Below are 16,110 nucleotides of genomic sequence, written 5' to 3' on the forward strand. Positions count from 1 at the left end.
CTACCGATCTATCCAATTGGCAATTTTCTAAAAATACATTATGCAGTAAATTATATACCAAAACAAATGGCAATTTTAATGCTTTAAAATGGTGCATAAACGACTGTCCTAGCACGAAAACTGTCAAAGTTAATTGCAACCATGTCGGAACCTCAGATTACTGCGTTTATTAAACATAGAACAATAATTCTACCGATCTATCAAATTGACCAATTTGTAAAAACACACATTATGCTACAAATGATATACCATATTAAAGTGCAATCATAATGCTTTAATATGATGCCCAAATGACTGTCATAGCGTGAAAACTGTCAATGTTATTTGCAGCCATATCGGAAACTTAAAATACCAGCTTTAAAGCTGTGAAAATAATTCTACCGATCTATCCAATTAGCCATTTTCTAAAAATATATTATGCAATAAATTATATACCAAAACAAATGGCAACTATAATGCAATAAAAAGATATATAAACGACTGCAATAACATGAAAACTTTAAATGATATTTGCAACCATATCGAAGCCATAAATTACCGCATTTCTAAACCTGTACTAATAAATATACCGATCTATCCTATTTTTGTAAAACCTCATTATGCCACAAATTATACACCAAAACAAAGTGCAACTGTAATGCTTTAAAATAATGCATAAACGATTGCCCTGGCATAAAAAACTGTCAATGTTATTTGCAAACATATGGGAACCTCAAGTCACAGCGTTTTTAAAACATAGAACAACAATTCTACCGATCCATCAAATTGACCATTTTTTAGACAACACATTATGCCACAAATGATATACCAATTTAAAGTGCAATCATAATGCTTTAAAATGATGCATAAATGACTGTCATAGCATGAAAACTGTCAAAGTTATTCACAACCATATCGGAACTTCAAATTACCGCCTTTTTAAACCTGGGAAAATAATTCTACCGATCTATCCAATTGGCCATTTTCTAAAAATACATTATGCAATAAATTATATACCAAAACAAATGGCAATTTTAATGCTTTAAAATGGTGCATAAACGACTGTCCTAGCACGAAAACTGCCAAAGTTAATTGCAACCATAGCGGAACCTCAGATTACTACGTTTTTTGTACATATAACAATAATTATACCGATCTATCAAATTGAATAATTTCTAAAAATACACATTATGCTACAAATGATATACCATATTGAAGTGCAATCATAATGCTTTATAATGATTCACAAAGACTTGCATAGCGTGAAAACTGTCAATGTCATTTGCAGCCATATCGGAGCCTTAAATTACCGCATTTCTAAACCCGTACCAATAAATATACCGATCTATCCTATTTTTGTAAAAACTCATTATGCCACAAATTATACACCAAAACAAAGTGCAACTGTAATGCTTTAAAATGATGCATAAACGATTGCCCTGGCATAAAAACTGTCAATGTTATTTGCAACCATATGGGAACCTCAAATCACAGCGTTTTTAAACATAGGACAACAATTCTACCGATCCATCAAATTGACCATTTTTTAGACGAACACATTATGCCACAAATGATATACCAATATAAAGTGCAATCATAATGCTCTAAAATGATGCATAAATGACTGTCATAGCATGAAAACTGTCAAAGTTATTCACAACCATATCGGAACCTCAAATTACCGCCTTTTTAAACCTGGGAAAATAATACTACCGATCTATCCAAATGGCCATTTTCTAAAAACACATTATGCAATAAATTATATATCAAAACAAATGGCAATTTTAATGCTTTAAAATGGTGCATAAACGACTGTCCTAGCACGAAAACTGCCAAAGTTAATTGCAGCCATATCGGAACCTCAGATTACTGCATTCGATAGACAGAACAATAATTCTACCGATCTATCAAGTTGACCTATTTGTAAAAACACACATTATGCTACAAATGATATACTATATTAAAGGGCAATCATAATGCTTTTTTCTACCGATCTATCCAATTGGCCATTTTCTAAAAATATATTATGCAATAAATTATATACCAAACAAATGGCAAACTAGCTTTAAAATGATGCATAAACGATTGTCCTGGCATAAAAACTGTCAATGTTATTTGCAACCATATGGGAACCTCAAATCACAGCGTTTTTAAACATAGAACAACAATTATACCGATCCATCAAATTGACCATTTTTTAGACGAACACTTTATGCCACAAATGATATACCAATATAAAGTGCAATCATAATGCTATAAAATGATGCATAAATGACTGTCATAGCATGAAAACTGTCAAAGTTATTCACAACCATATCGGAACATCAAATTACCGCCTTTTTAAACCTGGGAAAATAATACTACCGATCTATCCAATTGGCCATTTTCTAAAAATACATTATGCAATAAATTATATACCAAAACAAATGGCAATTTTAATGCTTTAAAATGGTGCATAAACGACTGTCCTAGCACGAAAACTGCCAAAGTTAATTGCAGCCATATCGGAACCTCAGATTACTGCGTTTATTAAACATAGAACAATAATACTACCGATCTATCAAATTGACCAATTTGTAAGAACACACATTATGCTACAAATGATATACCATATTAAAGTGCAATCATAATGCTTTAAAATGATGCCTAAATGACTGTCATAGCGTGAAAACTGTCAATGTTATTTGCAGCCATATCGGAACCTTCATATACCGCGTTTTTAAAGCTGTGAAAATAATTCTACCGATCTATCCAATTAGCAATTTTCTAAAAATATATTATGCAACAAATAATATTCCAAAACAAATGGCAACTATAATGCAATAAAAAGATATATAAACGACTGCTATAACATGAAAACTATAAAAGATATTTGCAACCATATCGGAGCCTTAAATTACCGCATTTCCAAACCTGTACTAATAAATATACCGATCTATCCAATTTTTGTAAAAATTCATTATGCCACAAATTGTACACCAAAACAAAGTGCAACTGTAATGCTTTAAAATGATGCTTTAAAATGATGTCAATGTTATTTGCAAACATATCGGAACCTCAAATTACAGCGTTTTTAATCATAGAACAACAATTCTACCGATCCTTCAAATTGACCATTTTTTAGACGAACACATTATATCACAAATGATATACCATATTAAAGTGCAATCATAATGCTTTAAAATGATGCATAAATGACTGTCATAGCATGAAAACTGTCAAAGTTATTCACAACCATATCGGAACCTCAAATTACCGCCTTTTTAAACCTGGGAAAATAATTCTACCGATCTATCAAATGACCAATTTCTAAAAATACACATTATGCTACAAATGATATACCATATTGAAGTGCAATCATAATGCTTTAAAATCATTCATAAATGACTGTCACACAGTGGTATAGGAAAAAAAAAAGAGGGAAATAATTCGGTAACTTCTAAACGGTTAATCCGATTTTAATGAAATTTGGTATGCACAAAGAGGAGGTGTTGTCGAGTTTAGGTTTTGAATTTGGACCTTATAGGCCAACCAGGGGCCCGGCGGGGGGTCCTCAAATTAGGACACCTCGGCTATGTTAAATTTTTAAAACGATCCTATTTCTTCATTTGAGTTCCGATTTAAAAAAAATTTCGTATATAGAATCTCCTCATCGAGCAATGTCGTCATAGCAGTAAATTATCTCTTATAGTTTAGGAGATATTCGCATTTGAAAATTAAAATTTTAAAATTTTTACCGTTCTTACTTTAGTTTTTTGATAATAGCGGGTCCAAATATTCCCGATTTTCGCCATTTTTTTTATTCGCTTAACAACAAGTTTATATATCAAGCAGTGAAAGAATTATGTAAAAATCATGACTGAGTCCAAAGTTATAGGCATTTTAATTTAAAAAATTAAAAAAAGGCGATTTTTTGCCATTTTTTGGGAAAAAAGTATCTTTTTCTTTTTAAGTTATCTAAAAAGTTTCTAAGAAGATGTATATAGAATTTATACTTTTTGAAAAGCTGACTTTACATAAAATACGATAAATGAAACAAAACCTAAAAATTTTTGATACCGAGGGGACCAGATCCATCCAAAAAAAACCCTATTTTTTTATATAAAATTCAATTTTGAGCAAAAATTCTCAAATCGCATAGTCGATATCAAATTATAGTGACCTGTTTTATATGACCCAATATGTTCTTAATCATTTTGTAACGGGTTTCGATAACCCCGCCCCTGGTATGGATATAATAGGCAAAAACCAAAAAATCCCATTTTTGGGATTTTTTAAAACTTTTTTGGGAATTCCGGGATTTCTAATAAGAAAATTCGAAATTTTTATTTAATTTTGGATTTTGAGTAAAAAAATCTACCTAACTGTAAAATTTCATCAAAAAATATTCATAAATAAAATTTTTATTGCAATTTGAAAAATTTGTATCTTCGCAAAAACTGAATAAAAAACATTTTTTAATTTTTTTTAAAAAAGTATTCCGCGAATTTTTTAATTTTCAAAAATTATATACAGTTTTGAAAAATAGACAAAATTACCTTTCCATTGATATATAACATGCCTACCTAATGTTTTTTAAGTGACAAATTAATTAGGGAAAACTCAACATCTTTTAGAGAATTTACCTAGTACTATTATTTTCATCCATACATTTGTTAGGCATGTTTTACTACCTAAATTTTTATGAATTTTTACAGCCACTTTTTACGATTAATCTTTTATTCTTTATCCCTAAAAAAAATTAACAAGTATTTTTTTTATATAAAAATAGTCTTTATTTTTTTTTTTTTTATAAATTAATATAATTTTGTAAAATAATCGGTATCACAGTAGTCCATATCTAAAAGATAAAGTAAATCTTTAAATTCATGAATATTTTCAAATGCTAACGTTTTGTAGCAAATCCAACGTTTCCTTATAGTAGATAAAACAGGATCAGAAGATAGAATCAGATTATTAAAAATATCTTCATTTTGAGACTGCCTAGAACACTTCCTTGAGCTAAACTGATGAATATGCTTAAAGTCTCTATTCCTCGATTCTTGGGGTTCTTCTGTAAGCTCTCCTAAAGGCAGAATATTATGTTCTATGATGACCTTTCCATGACATAATATCTTGTGAACTGTAGGTGTCATTTCTTTCCAGGGATATAATTCCAAAAGTAATTTAGAAACTTTTGTAGAATACTCTCCAAATTTTGTTGCGTTCACTTTATGCTTGCTATTTATCGCCATTAGAATAATATTGACCTTTTGCAGTAAATCCATACTAATTCCGGTTATTTCGGAAGTAGTTTCAAAATGTTTAAAAAAACGTCTAGCGGTATTACCATCGTTTGTGCTTCCATATCCTGTGAGTGGTTTATCAATATTTAATCCCATCCGCTTTTTAAATTCCTCTTGAATTCTTCGTTTCTCACTGGCTCTCATTTCCATTAACTCCTTATTGTTATTTGCACTTTTGTTTGCATTTTCCGGTATGCTTCTGTACTTTAAATCATATGCTAAATGTAGAAAATGTTCCAGAAATCGTATGCGAGCATGTAGGGGGGATATTCCAAATTGTAATGTTTCCTCATTTATTGATCTTTGCTTGGAAATATTCGAAAATTCTGATTTTTTATCACCACATATGTAGCAGTACCAAGTAGATGATGTTCCTGTAATGGCATTTCCAACTTTCCCATCAATCATTGTAAGTTTTAAATCATAGGACATGTTAAACGAATAATTTTCTATTTCGATTGTTATAGGTTCCAAGTTTTTAATTTCTGCTTCAATACGATTTATCAAATCTTGCGTTGTTGTTTTGGATTCCTTTATATACTCAAAGCTTATTGGCCTACAAAAAGCTTTGGATCCTGGAGTCGAATTCTTCCAAATATCATCGAAACTGGTTGATGGAGAATCGCTGTCAGCATACTTTCGAATTCTTAATGGAACTAGCGATGCCATAAATACACTTTTATACTCGGAAGATGATTCACTTGTGTTGATTTGTTTATATTCCGAGAGTGCTGATAATCCATCACATCCCCACTTACAAATGAGTTGAAGATCACAAGAATTTATTTTTTTTAGTTGGTCTGAAGAAAAGTCAGAAGCAATCCTTAAAGCAGTATTTTCGAGTAGAGCGCCGAGTCCAATAACAGCCTTCCGATCAGTTATTTCAATAGGAGGTGGTATAATGCTTTTCTTCTTTTCATTTATTTTGTCATATGATGGTAAAACATCCACTCCTTTTTCAGATAGCGCCTTTCTTAACGTTATGTAGTTATCACGACTTAATCCCAGCTGCAACATAAGCGCAATAGCTTCTTCCTCAGTGAACGTTGTATCAGATGATGGTGTGGGTATACTCTTTACAATTCTTTTCAGTCGTCTTGGTGATGCGGTTGGAAGAATATTTGCAATTTTTATGGCATCCAAAGGCTGTTTTTCTTTTCTTAACATTGCTTTAAAAGTGTCCGAAACTTCTTCGTTAGATAAGGTTTCTAGTGAAGTTGATAACCTTTTCCTCTTAGATTTTGAGCTCAAATCCTCATACTGCTTACAGGGAGCACCAACAGTTGATACGCAAATAGCAACTTCTACACATTCATCCAGCCAATCAGAAAATTTCGATCGAAATTTAGCAATGGAATACCGAACACTCTTCAGTTTTATATCAACTGATTTTATAAAATTTTCAATTTTACATATATCAGTTTTATCCACTTTATTTTTATGTGCAGTTTCAATATATTTCAATAAGAAGTTCACTTTATCTTGAAAAGGAGCTGAAGAGTGTTCAAATAAAATGGAGCACAAATCATTTTTTTTTAGTACGATCGCCATGGTTAGAAAACAAGTAGAAAGTATGGTCGGGCATGGCCGACCATATAATACCCTACACCATGAGTATATTTTTTACAATTTTTACTTCTATAAATTTTTATTTTTTTGTAAAGAAACTTTTATGTTGAATATTACCATAATTCCAAAATATTTAAGCCATTTATTGATAAAAAAAAACTAAAATTTCTAAATGAGGCTTTATATAGGTCAAATATGGGCCGATCCTCGGTAAATTTGAGAAAAGGATATATTTCTAAATAATAGTTAGTATTGTTGAGTTTCATTGCGATACAAATGGTTACAAGTCAATTTTTAGACGTTTAAGTCATTTTTTGAAGGGGGGTTTGTATGGGGGCTAGGGTCAAATATAGGCCGATCCTTACGAAAATCTGCAGTGTCATTTATACTTATATAAAACTTATTTGTGCCAATTTTTAAAGAGATAGCAGAATATTTGACGTAATTATAGCATAAAAAGTTCAAATCGGGAGGTACGGTTGTATGGGGGCTAGGTGAAATAATGGACCGATTTCAACCATTTTCAATAGGCTTCGTCCTTGTGCCAAAAAACATGCTTGGTCCAAATTTCATCAAATTATCTTGAAAATTGCGGCCTGTACCTTGCGCACAAGGTTTACATGGACAGCCAGCCAGCCGGACAGACGGACGGACGGACATGTCTTAATCGATTCAAAAAATGATTCTGAATCGATTGGTATACTTTAAGGTGGGTATTGGACCAATATTTTTGTATGTTACAAACATCAGCACAAACGTATAATACCCTCACCACTATAGTGGTGTAGGGTATAATTACAAATAATTACGAACAGATATAAACCTGTCTTATATATTAATTACAGGTACTTAAATTAAATTATTTTTTAAAGGGTTATGATATTCTACCTAATATGTCTAACGTATCCTTATTTTTCCTCAATAGGTCACTTTAATAAGCTACCTATTAAAGTGACCTATAGGGGTAAAAATCATTACAGTTTAAAAAATAATACCTGAAAATTTTTTAATATATGTAACAAATTTAAGAGTTAACGTTATGGATGAAAATAATAGTGCTAGGTAAATTTTCTAAAAGATGTTGAGTTTTCCCTAATTAATTTGTCACTTAAAAAACATTAGGTAGGCATGTTATATATCAATGGAAAGGTAATTTTGTCTATTTTTCAAAACTTTATATAATTTTTGAAAATTAAAAAATTCGCGGAATACTTTTTTTTTAAAAAAATTAAAAAATGTTTTTTATTCAGTTTTTGCGAAGATACAAATTTTTCAAATTGCAATAAAAAATTTTATTTATGAATATTTTTGATGAAATTTTACAGTTAGGTAGATTTTTTTACTCAAAATCCAAAAATTAAATAAAAATTTCGAATTTTCTTATTAGAAATCCCGGAATTCCCAAAAAAGTTTTTAAAAATCCCAAAAATGGGATTTTTTGGTTTTTTGCCTATTATATCCATACCAGGGGCGGGGTTATCGAAACCCGTTACAAAATGATTAAGAACATATTGGGTCATATAAAACAGGTCACTATAATTTGATATCGACTATGCGATTTGAGAATTTTTGCTCAAAACTGAATTTTATATAAAAAATAGGGTTTTTTTGGATGGATCTGGTCCCCTCGGTATCAAAAATTTTTAGGTTTTGTTTCATTTATCGTATTTTACGTAAAGTCAGCTTTTCAAAAAGTATAAATTCTATATACATCTTCTTAGAAACTTTTTAGATAACTTAAAAAGAAAAAGATACTTTTTTCCCCAAAAAATGGCAAAAAATCGCCTTTTTTTAATTTTTTAAATTAAAATGCCTATAACTTTGGACTCAGTCATGATTTTTACATAATTCTTTCACTGCTTGATATATAAACTTGTTGTTAAGCGAAAAGAAATTGCGAAAATCGGGAATATTTGGACCCGCTATTATCAAAAAACTAAAGTAAGAACGGTAAAAATTTTAAAATTTTAATTTTTAAATGCGAATATCTCCTAAACTAAAAGAGATAATTTACTGCTTTTTTATAGTGCTCGATAAGGAGATTCTATATACGAAATTTTTTTTAAATCGGAACTCAAATGAAGAAATAGGATCGTTTTAAAAATTTAACATAGCCGAGGTGTCCTAATTTGAGTACCCCCGCCGGGCCCTGGTTGGCCTATAAGGTCCAAATTCAAAACCTAAACTCGACAACACCTCCTCTTTGTGCATACCAAATTTCATTAAAATCGGATTAACCGTTTAGAAGTTACTGAATTATTTCCCTCTTTTTTTTCCCTATACCACTGTGTGTCATAGCGTGAAAACTGTCAATGTTATTTGCAGCCATATCGAAAACTCAAACTACCGCGTTTTTAAAGCTGTGAAAATAATTCTACCGATCTATCCAATTGGCCATTTTCTAAAAATATATTATGCAATAAATATTATACCGAAAGAAATGGCAACTATAATGCAATAAAAAGATATATAACGACTGCTGTTCAAAATAATTTTTGTAGTCCAGTGTTAAATTAAATCTCTAAATATCATATTATTCTTCGCTTGTTAATTATGTATTTTGTATATCCTCTTTTTGTATAATCAGTCAGTCAGTTTATTGCAGTCGTCTCAGTCAGTTAGTCTACGCATCATTAGTGCATAATAAATTGTTAATTGTACTTAGTCTAAAAATCAATTATCTGTGTTTCAATCTAATAGATCTAAAATCAATACAAGAAATTTTACGAACATTTAATGGTCCTTCGAGCCGGATTAGTCCTTAATCGGATCGGTCCCAAGTTATTATCATTAATTTTAAAAATCTATAATTTGTCTTCTCTGGCTTATTAATTTAAAAGAACTGCAGGGTATCTTAAAAATGCATTTTTGATGCAGAAATAAGAAAAATAAAAAAGAACGGTTTAAAATTGCATATGTAATATTTTTGGGAGTACGTTTCAATTTGTTGCTGCTGCTGTTGTTCTCTCATGAAATCTCATCATCAAAATCGCTGAATTGGCTGCTGCTGCATTTTTCTGCTGCTAAATTATTCTCTGCTCACATTTTTTGGCTGCACTAATCATCAAAAAGGGTAATTTCATTGCTGCTTTTCTACTACATCATACGCTGTATCTCTCTTACTTCATACGCTGTGTCTCTGCTCACATCTCTTCGCTGTTGATATTTCTTATTTTGGACTATTAATATCATATCATTCTGAAGCAAATATTTTACAGTGAACACATATAAAACAATTGTATTCGCTTTAATATTATTTAAAATAATCTTAATAAAGCCAAAATGACTGAAAGTCAAGAATCACTTTTGCTTAGTCAGGAAATGACATTTTCACATATAAAATCAGCTTTAATGAAATTTAATGCACTTTCCACGGAGGAATGTAATCAAGCTCAGGTGCAAACCAGATTGTCTATGTTAGATGCTAATTGGAGTAAGTTCAAAAGTTGCCATGATAAAATTACACGCACCAGATTGACTGAGGAGATACGGAAAAAACAAATATTTTACTGAGGATATTTATGCAGCCTGCGAGGAAACGTATGTAAATGCCAAGTCACTAATGCTTACATCTCTAGAAGAGTTTCGTAGTATCACGTCTACTGATAATAGCATCATGAATCAGTCCATAAATAATTCCTCTCATTTACGCTCCTTACCGAAAATTACACTACCCAAGTTTTCTGGCAGTTATCATGATTGGAGGCCATTTCATGATTTGTTTACATCTATGATTCATTCAAATAGTGACTTAACAGCCGTTGAAAAGTTTTATTATCTAAAAAGCAGCCTCAGTGGTGAAGCACTACAATGTATTTCAAATCTACCAGTCTCATCGGAGAATTTTGCACCAGCTTGGAAAATCCTGTGCACGCAATATGAAAATACGCGGATGTTAATTAATTCTCATTTGGATTGCATTTTTGAGTTGCCACGTCTTCAAAGAAAGTCTTCTTCAGAATTGAAGAACCTTTTGGCAACTGTCAAAGAATCACTTGGTGCTCTAGAAGCCTTAGGTTCACCAATAGCACAGTGGGATCACATCATCGTCTACATGGTCGTGCGACGTTTGGACGCATCATCACATGAAGCATGGGAATTATGTCGTAGTTCATCCAAAAAGCCAGCAACATTTTCTGAACTGGAAATTTTTCTCAGTGGCCGCATTCAAGCCCTAGAAAGTGTAGAGTCTAGGGGTGGTTTAACAAAAGTTCCCAAAAAATCAGCAGCTCACACACATGTATCTACATCTGCATATCAAAAACGTCCTGTTGAGGTTCCAAATAAATTACCTTTACAAACAAATAATTATTCTTGTTCTCTTTGCAGCTCAAATCATTATATTTCGAGCTGTGATATCTATAATGGTAAGACTCTTCAGCAAAAACATGATGTCCTCTCCTCAAAAAATCTTTGTTACAATTGTCTTGGTCCTCATCGGGTTGCTCAGTGTAAAAGTTCAAAAAGCTGCAGATACTGCAATGGTCGTCATCATTCCTCAATACATGGTTATCGGTTTCAATCTGAATCATCTAGTTCTGAAAATCCCACAACGAGCACAAACAATCCACTACCAACTGCTGTCAGTAATCATACCACTTCCGCAGCATTGAACTGTACGTCCAATATTTTGCTTGCCACAGCTTTAGTACGCATAAAATCGTCTCATGGAGTTTTTTCTAACGCTCGAGCTCTGCTCGATCAAGGTTCTGAGGTAACACTTATCAGTGAAGAATTAGTTAAGAAACTTCATCTAAAAAGACATAAGGGAAACTTAAACTTAATTGGCGTCGGTGCTCTTCAATCTGGTGCGACCAAAGGTTTGGTACATTTCACGCTGTATCCACATTTTGAATCGAGCTTTCAATGTACCGTATCTGCATACGTTTTGACAAAACTAACTACTCAATTACCATCGTGCACAGTTAAGCTTAACAATACCACGTATCTTAAGAATATCCAACTTGCAGATCCAAATTTTATGGTCACTAGTAAAATTGATCTTATAATTGGCGCTGACTTATATGGTTATCTTTTGGAAGGGGAAATTATCAAGGGAACTATAAATACTCCTGTTGCTCAACTCACATCTCTCGGGTGGATATTATCTGGCGGCGTCCATAATCTGGAATCCAATGCAAAATCGTCTCATTCAGTTCAAGTATTCCAATGTCGTGTAGATCATAACCTCGATGAGTTGTTACAACGTTTTTGGACGCAAGAAGAAGGAAAAACCAAATCATCTATTTTGTCTCCGGAAGAGAAAGAATGTGAGGCCCACTTTCAAGCCACCTACCGGAGAGACTCATCAGGCAGATATATTGTCAGATTGCCGTTCAAAAGTTCACCTAATACTCTTGGCGATTCTCGTAAAGAAGCAGAACGAATGCTTGCAAAGTTGTATCAGAAATCAGAATCTAATCCTCAGTTTTTTAAACTCTACTCAGATTTTCTTAAGGAATATGAATCTTTGGGTCACATGGTTCCATCATCTCAGGCTACAATTCCTACAACAGAATACTTTCTTCCACATCATGGAGTTCTTAGGGAGTCTAGTACAACAACTAAACTGAGAGTTGTATTTAATGGATCATGCAAGACAAGCAGCGGTCTCTCATTAAACGATATTTTACACACTGGGCCCAAGCTTCAGTTAGAGATTTCTGATGTGATCACAAGATGGCGTCAATATCGGTATGTTTTTTCAGCCGATATTGAGAAAATGTTTAGACAAGTAATGGTGGATTCACGTGACTGGGCATACCAACAAATCCTTTGGACATCATCTCAATCATCAAGCGTGGTACCCTATCATCTCACTACAGTTACATATGGTCTTGGACCCGCGCCTTATCTTTCAAATCGAGTATTAAAACAACTTGCAACAGATGAAGGTTCTATCTATCCTTTAGCTGTCGATATTTTGAATAATATCACTTATGTAGATGATACATTTGGTGGAGCAGATTCTATAGAAGAAGCTCAAAGTGCAGTAATTCAACTGGATAAACTCTGCATGGCGGGCGGTTTTCATTTGCAAAAATGGACAGCTAATAATTCTAACGTTCTTTCTACCATTTCACCAGAACGATGTGCAATCAAACAAGTGATTCAACTTCAAGAAACCCAATATATTTCTACACTGGGTATCTGCTGGCAACCAGAAGAAGATTGTTTTGTTTTTTCATCGCCATTTTCATCCACATCTTCCAGCACACCTACGAAACGTTCAATACTGTCAAATATATCACGCTTCTTTGACCCCCTTGGTTGGATTTCTCCAGTAACAATACAAGCAAAAATATTAATGCAAGATATTTGGCTATCGAAATCAGACTGGGATGAAGTGGTTAATGAAGATTTGGCGGCTAGATGGTCAAAATTCATCAACGATTTAAATAACGTCAATAATATTTCAATCCCTCGATGGGTTGGAATTTCCCCAACAAATCTTGGAATTGAAATACATGGTTTCTCGGATGCCTCCGAACATGCAATGGCAGCTGTCATATATTTGCGTATTATTACCGAATTCGACTCAGTTTCTGTTCATCTCATTGAAGCGAAAACAAAAGTTGCTCCAACAAAGAGGCAAACGATCCCACGTTTAGAGCTCAATGCTGCACTTATTCTCACAAAAAGAGTAGCTCATTTTAAGTCCATTTTAAATCTTAATCATGTTTCCACTCATTTGTGGACAGATTCTTCTGTTGCTTTAACTTGGATTAAAGGTCATCCCTCCCGTTGGAAAGATTACGTTGCAAACCGTGTTTTAAAGATTCAAGATGTTTTACCCCATGCTAAATGGCATCACATTCCAGGAAAGTGTAACCCTGCCGATTGTGCATCTCGAGGGATTGCAGTTCAGCAGCTTATCGAACATCCCTTATGGTGGCATGGGCCGTTATGGCTTTTAAATCATTCATCATCGTGGCCATCTGCAGACATAAATTTGGGCAATATCAATTTAGAGGAAAGATTATCTCATCGAACTGTAAACATAGTGCGTCGTCATCAAGAAGAGCCAATCTGGGACCTAATCAACAAATTTTCAAAATTAACTCGTTTGATAAGGGATAACTGCTATTTGCCGTCGAGTTTTCTCAAAAAATTACAATAAATCTATTATCAAACAACCATTGAGTCCAAAAGAGCTAGAGCATGAGCGTAGGTTTTGGATAAAATTAACACAAAATTCTTATTTCTCATCAGAAATCAAGGCTCTTCATGCAGGTCAGCAGTTGCAAAATTCTCATCCTCTAAGCAAGTTTACGCCATTTATTGACGCATATGGTCTACTCCGTGTTGGCGGGCGGTTACGCAATGCTCTTATTGATCCAAATGCTAAACACCCCATTCTTTTGCCATCCAAATCAACGTTCACCAATCTTTTGATAGCAGAGGCGCACGAAAAGACTTTGCATGGTGGTGTCCAGGTCATGAGTGTTTATCTGTGGCAATCATATTGGATACTTGGTGGTCGTTCAGCTATTAAAGCATTTAATCATCGATGTGTACGTTGTGCAAAAATTAGAGGAGTAACAGCTCGACAGCTCATGGGCCAACTTCCATCAATTCGAACAATTCCTGCTAGGCCGTTTCTTCACTCGGGTGTGGATTATGCCGGTCCATTGTCTATTAAGACATGGCGTGGTCGCGGAGCAAAGCAATACAAAGGCTATATCGCTCTTTTTGTGTGTCTATCAACATCTGCCGTACACCTTGAAGTCGCTTCGGACTATTCAGTTGATGGCTTTCTTGCGGCTTTTAAAAGATTCGTCTCTCGAAGGGGAGTTTGCTCCACGCTAACTAGTGATTGTGGTACCAACTTCATAGGCGCCGATGCAGAACTTAAGCGTCTCTTCACTCAGTGTTCAAAGGAGTACTCAAAATTGTCAACAATTTTGGCTAATGACGGCACTCAGTGGAAGTTCAATCCCCCATCCGCGCCACATTTTGGTGGAAAATGGGAGGCCAGTGTCAAGTCTGTTAAATTTCATCTTCGAAGAATTATTGGTGACACTGCGTTAACCTATGAAGAGCTAACTACCCTTTTAGCGCAGATCGAGGCGGTCCTCAATTCAAGACCTCTGTGCGCACTTTCAGATGACCCCTCAGATGTAAACGCAATTACTCCTGCCCACTTCTTAATTGGATCAGCGCTGAATGCAGTACCAGAGCCATCTGTTCTTGATTTTTCTGTTTCAAGATTATCTCGTTTACAACTCATTCAACAAATGATTGAAAGCTTTTGGAAGCGTTGGTCCAATGAGTATTTACAGCGATTTAGATCAATGTCCAAATGGAAACAGCAAGAAAATTCGATCAAAAAGGGGTCATTGGTTCTTATTGCCGACGAAAGATATCCTCCTATGAAATGGCCTTTAGGTCGCATCTTAGAAGTTCACCCAGGCCCTGATGGACTTATCAGAGTAGTAACTGTGAAGACTGCATCGTCAACTCTAAAGCGTCCTTTGGTTAAAATCTGTCCACTTCCAGTCGATGAAGAAAGGGATCTTAAAAAAGACTCCAACATTTAAAAAATGTTCTAATAAATTTATAGTTTTATTTAATATTAATTTTTGATTTAATATTTAAAACCTTAAATTTTTAATATTTTATTTCGTTCCCCATGGTAACGAGGCGGGCGGAATGTTCAAAATAATTTTTGTAGTCCAGTGTTAAATTAAATCTCTAAATATCATATTATTCTTCGCTTGTTAATTATGTATTTTGTATATCCTCTTTTTGTATAATCAGTCAGTCAGTTTATTGCAGTCGTCTCAGTCAGTTAGTCTACGCATCATTAGTGCATAATAAATTGTTAATTGTACTTAGTCTAAAAATCAATTATCTGTGTTTCAATCTAATAGATCTAAAATCAATACAAGAAATTTTACGAACAACTGCAATAACATGAAAACTATAAAACATATTTGCAACCATATCGGAGCTTTAAATGACCACATTTCTAAACCTGTACCAATAAATAAACCGATCTATCCTATTTTTGTAAAACTCATTATGCCACAAATTATACACCAAAACAAAGTCCAACTGTAATGCTTTAAAATGATGCATAAACGATTGTCCTGGCATGAAAACTGTCAATGTTATTTGCAACCATATGGGAACCTCAAATCATAGCATTTTTTAAACATAGAACAACAATTCTACCGATCCTTCAAATTGACCATTTTTCAGACGAACACATTATGCCGCAAATGATATACCAAATTAAATTGCAATCATAATGCTTTAAAATGATGCATAAGTG

The 16,110-nt window shown here is 33.5% G+C and overlaps 1 protein-coding gene across 1 annotated transcript; it reads left to right on the forward strand.

Moving 5' to 3' along the window:
• Positions 1 to 10,115: 10,115 nt before the first annotated feature.
• On the forward strand, positions 10,116 to 15,683 carry LOC124420589. Its single transcript, XM_046954047.1, has 3 exons — positions 10,116 to 10,266; positions 10,361 to 13,660; positions 13,908 to 15,683. Exons 1-3 carry the CDS (start codon positions 10,116 to 10,118, stop codon positions 15,371 to 15,373), a joined length of 4,917 nt encoding a protein of 1,638 aa, XP_046810003.1. The 3' UTR covers positions 15,374 to 15,683.
• The last annotated feature ends 427 nt before the right edge of the window (positions 15,684 to 16,110 follow it).

This window comes from Lucilia cuprina, chromosome 6, assembly GCF_022045245.1.
Source record: "Lucilia cuprina isolate Lc7/37 chromosome 6, ASM2204524v1, whole genome shotgun sequence".
NCBI lineage: Eukaryota > Metazoa > Arthropoda > Insecta > Diptera > Calliphoridae > Lucilia > Lucilia cuprina.

Bases quoted from the DNA above. Each gene is read 5' to 3' on its own strand.
- LOC124420589 (XM_046954047.1), top strand. From the start codon at position 10,116: ATGACTGAAAGTCAAGAATCACTTTTGCTTAGTCAGGAAATGACATTT. The intron at 10,267-10,360 runs GTAAGTTCAAAA...ATATTTATGCAG, and splicing joins TATGTTAGATGCTAATTGGA to CCTGCGAGGAAACGTATGTA. The intron at 13,661-13,907 runs GTAACCCTGCCG...TCGTTTGATAAG, and splicing joins GCATCACATTCCAGGAAAGT to GGATAACTGCTATTTGCCGT.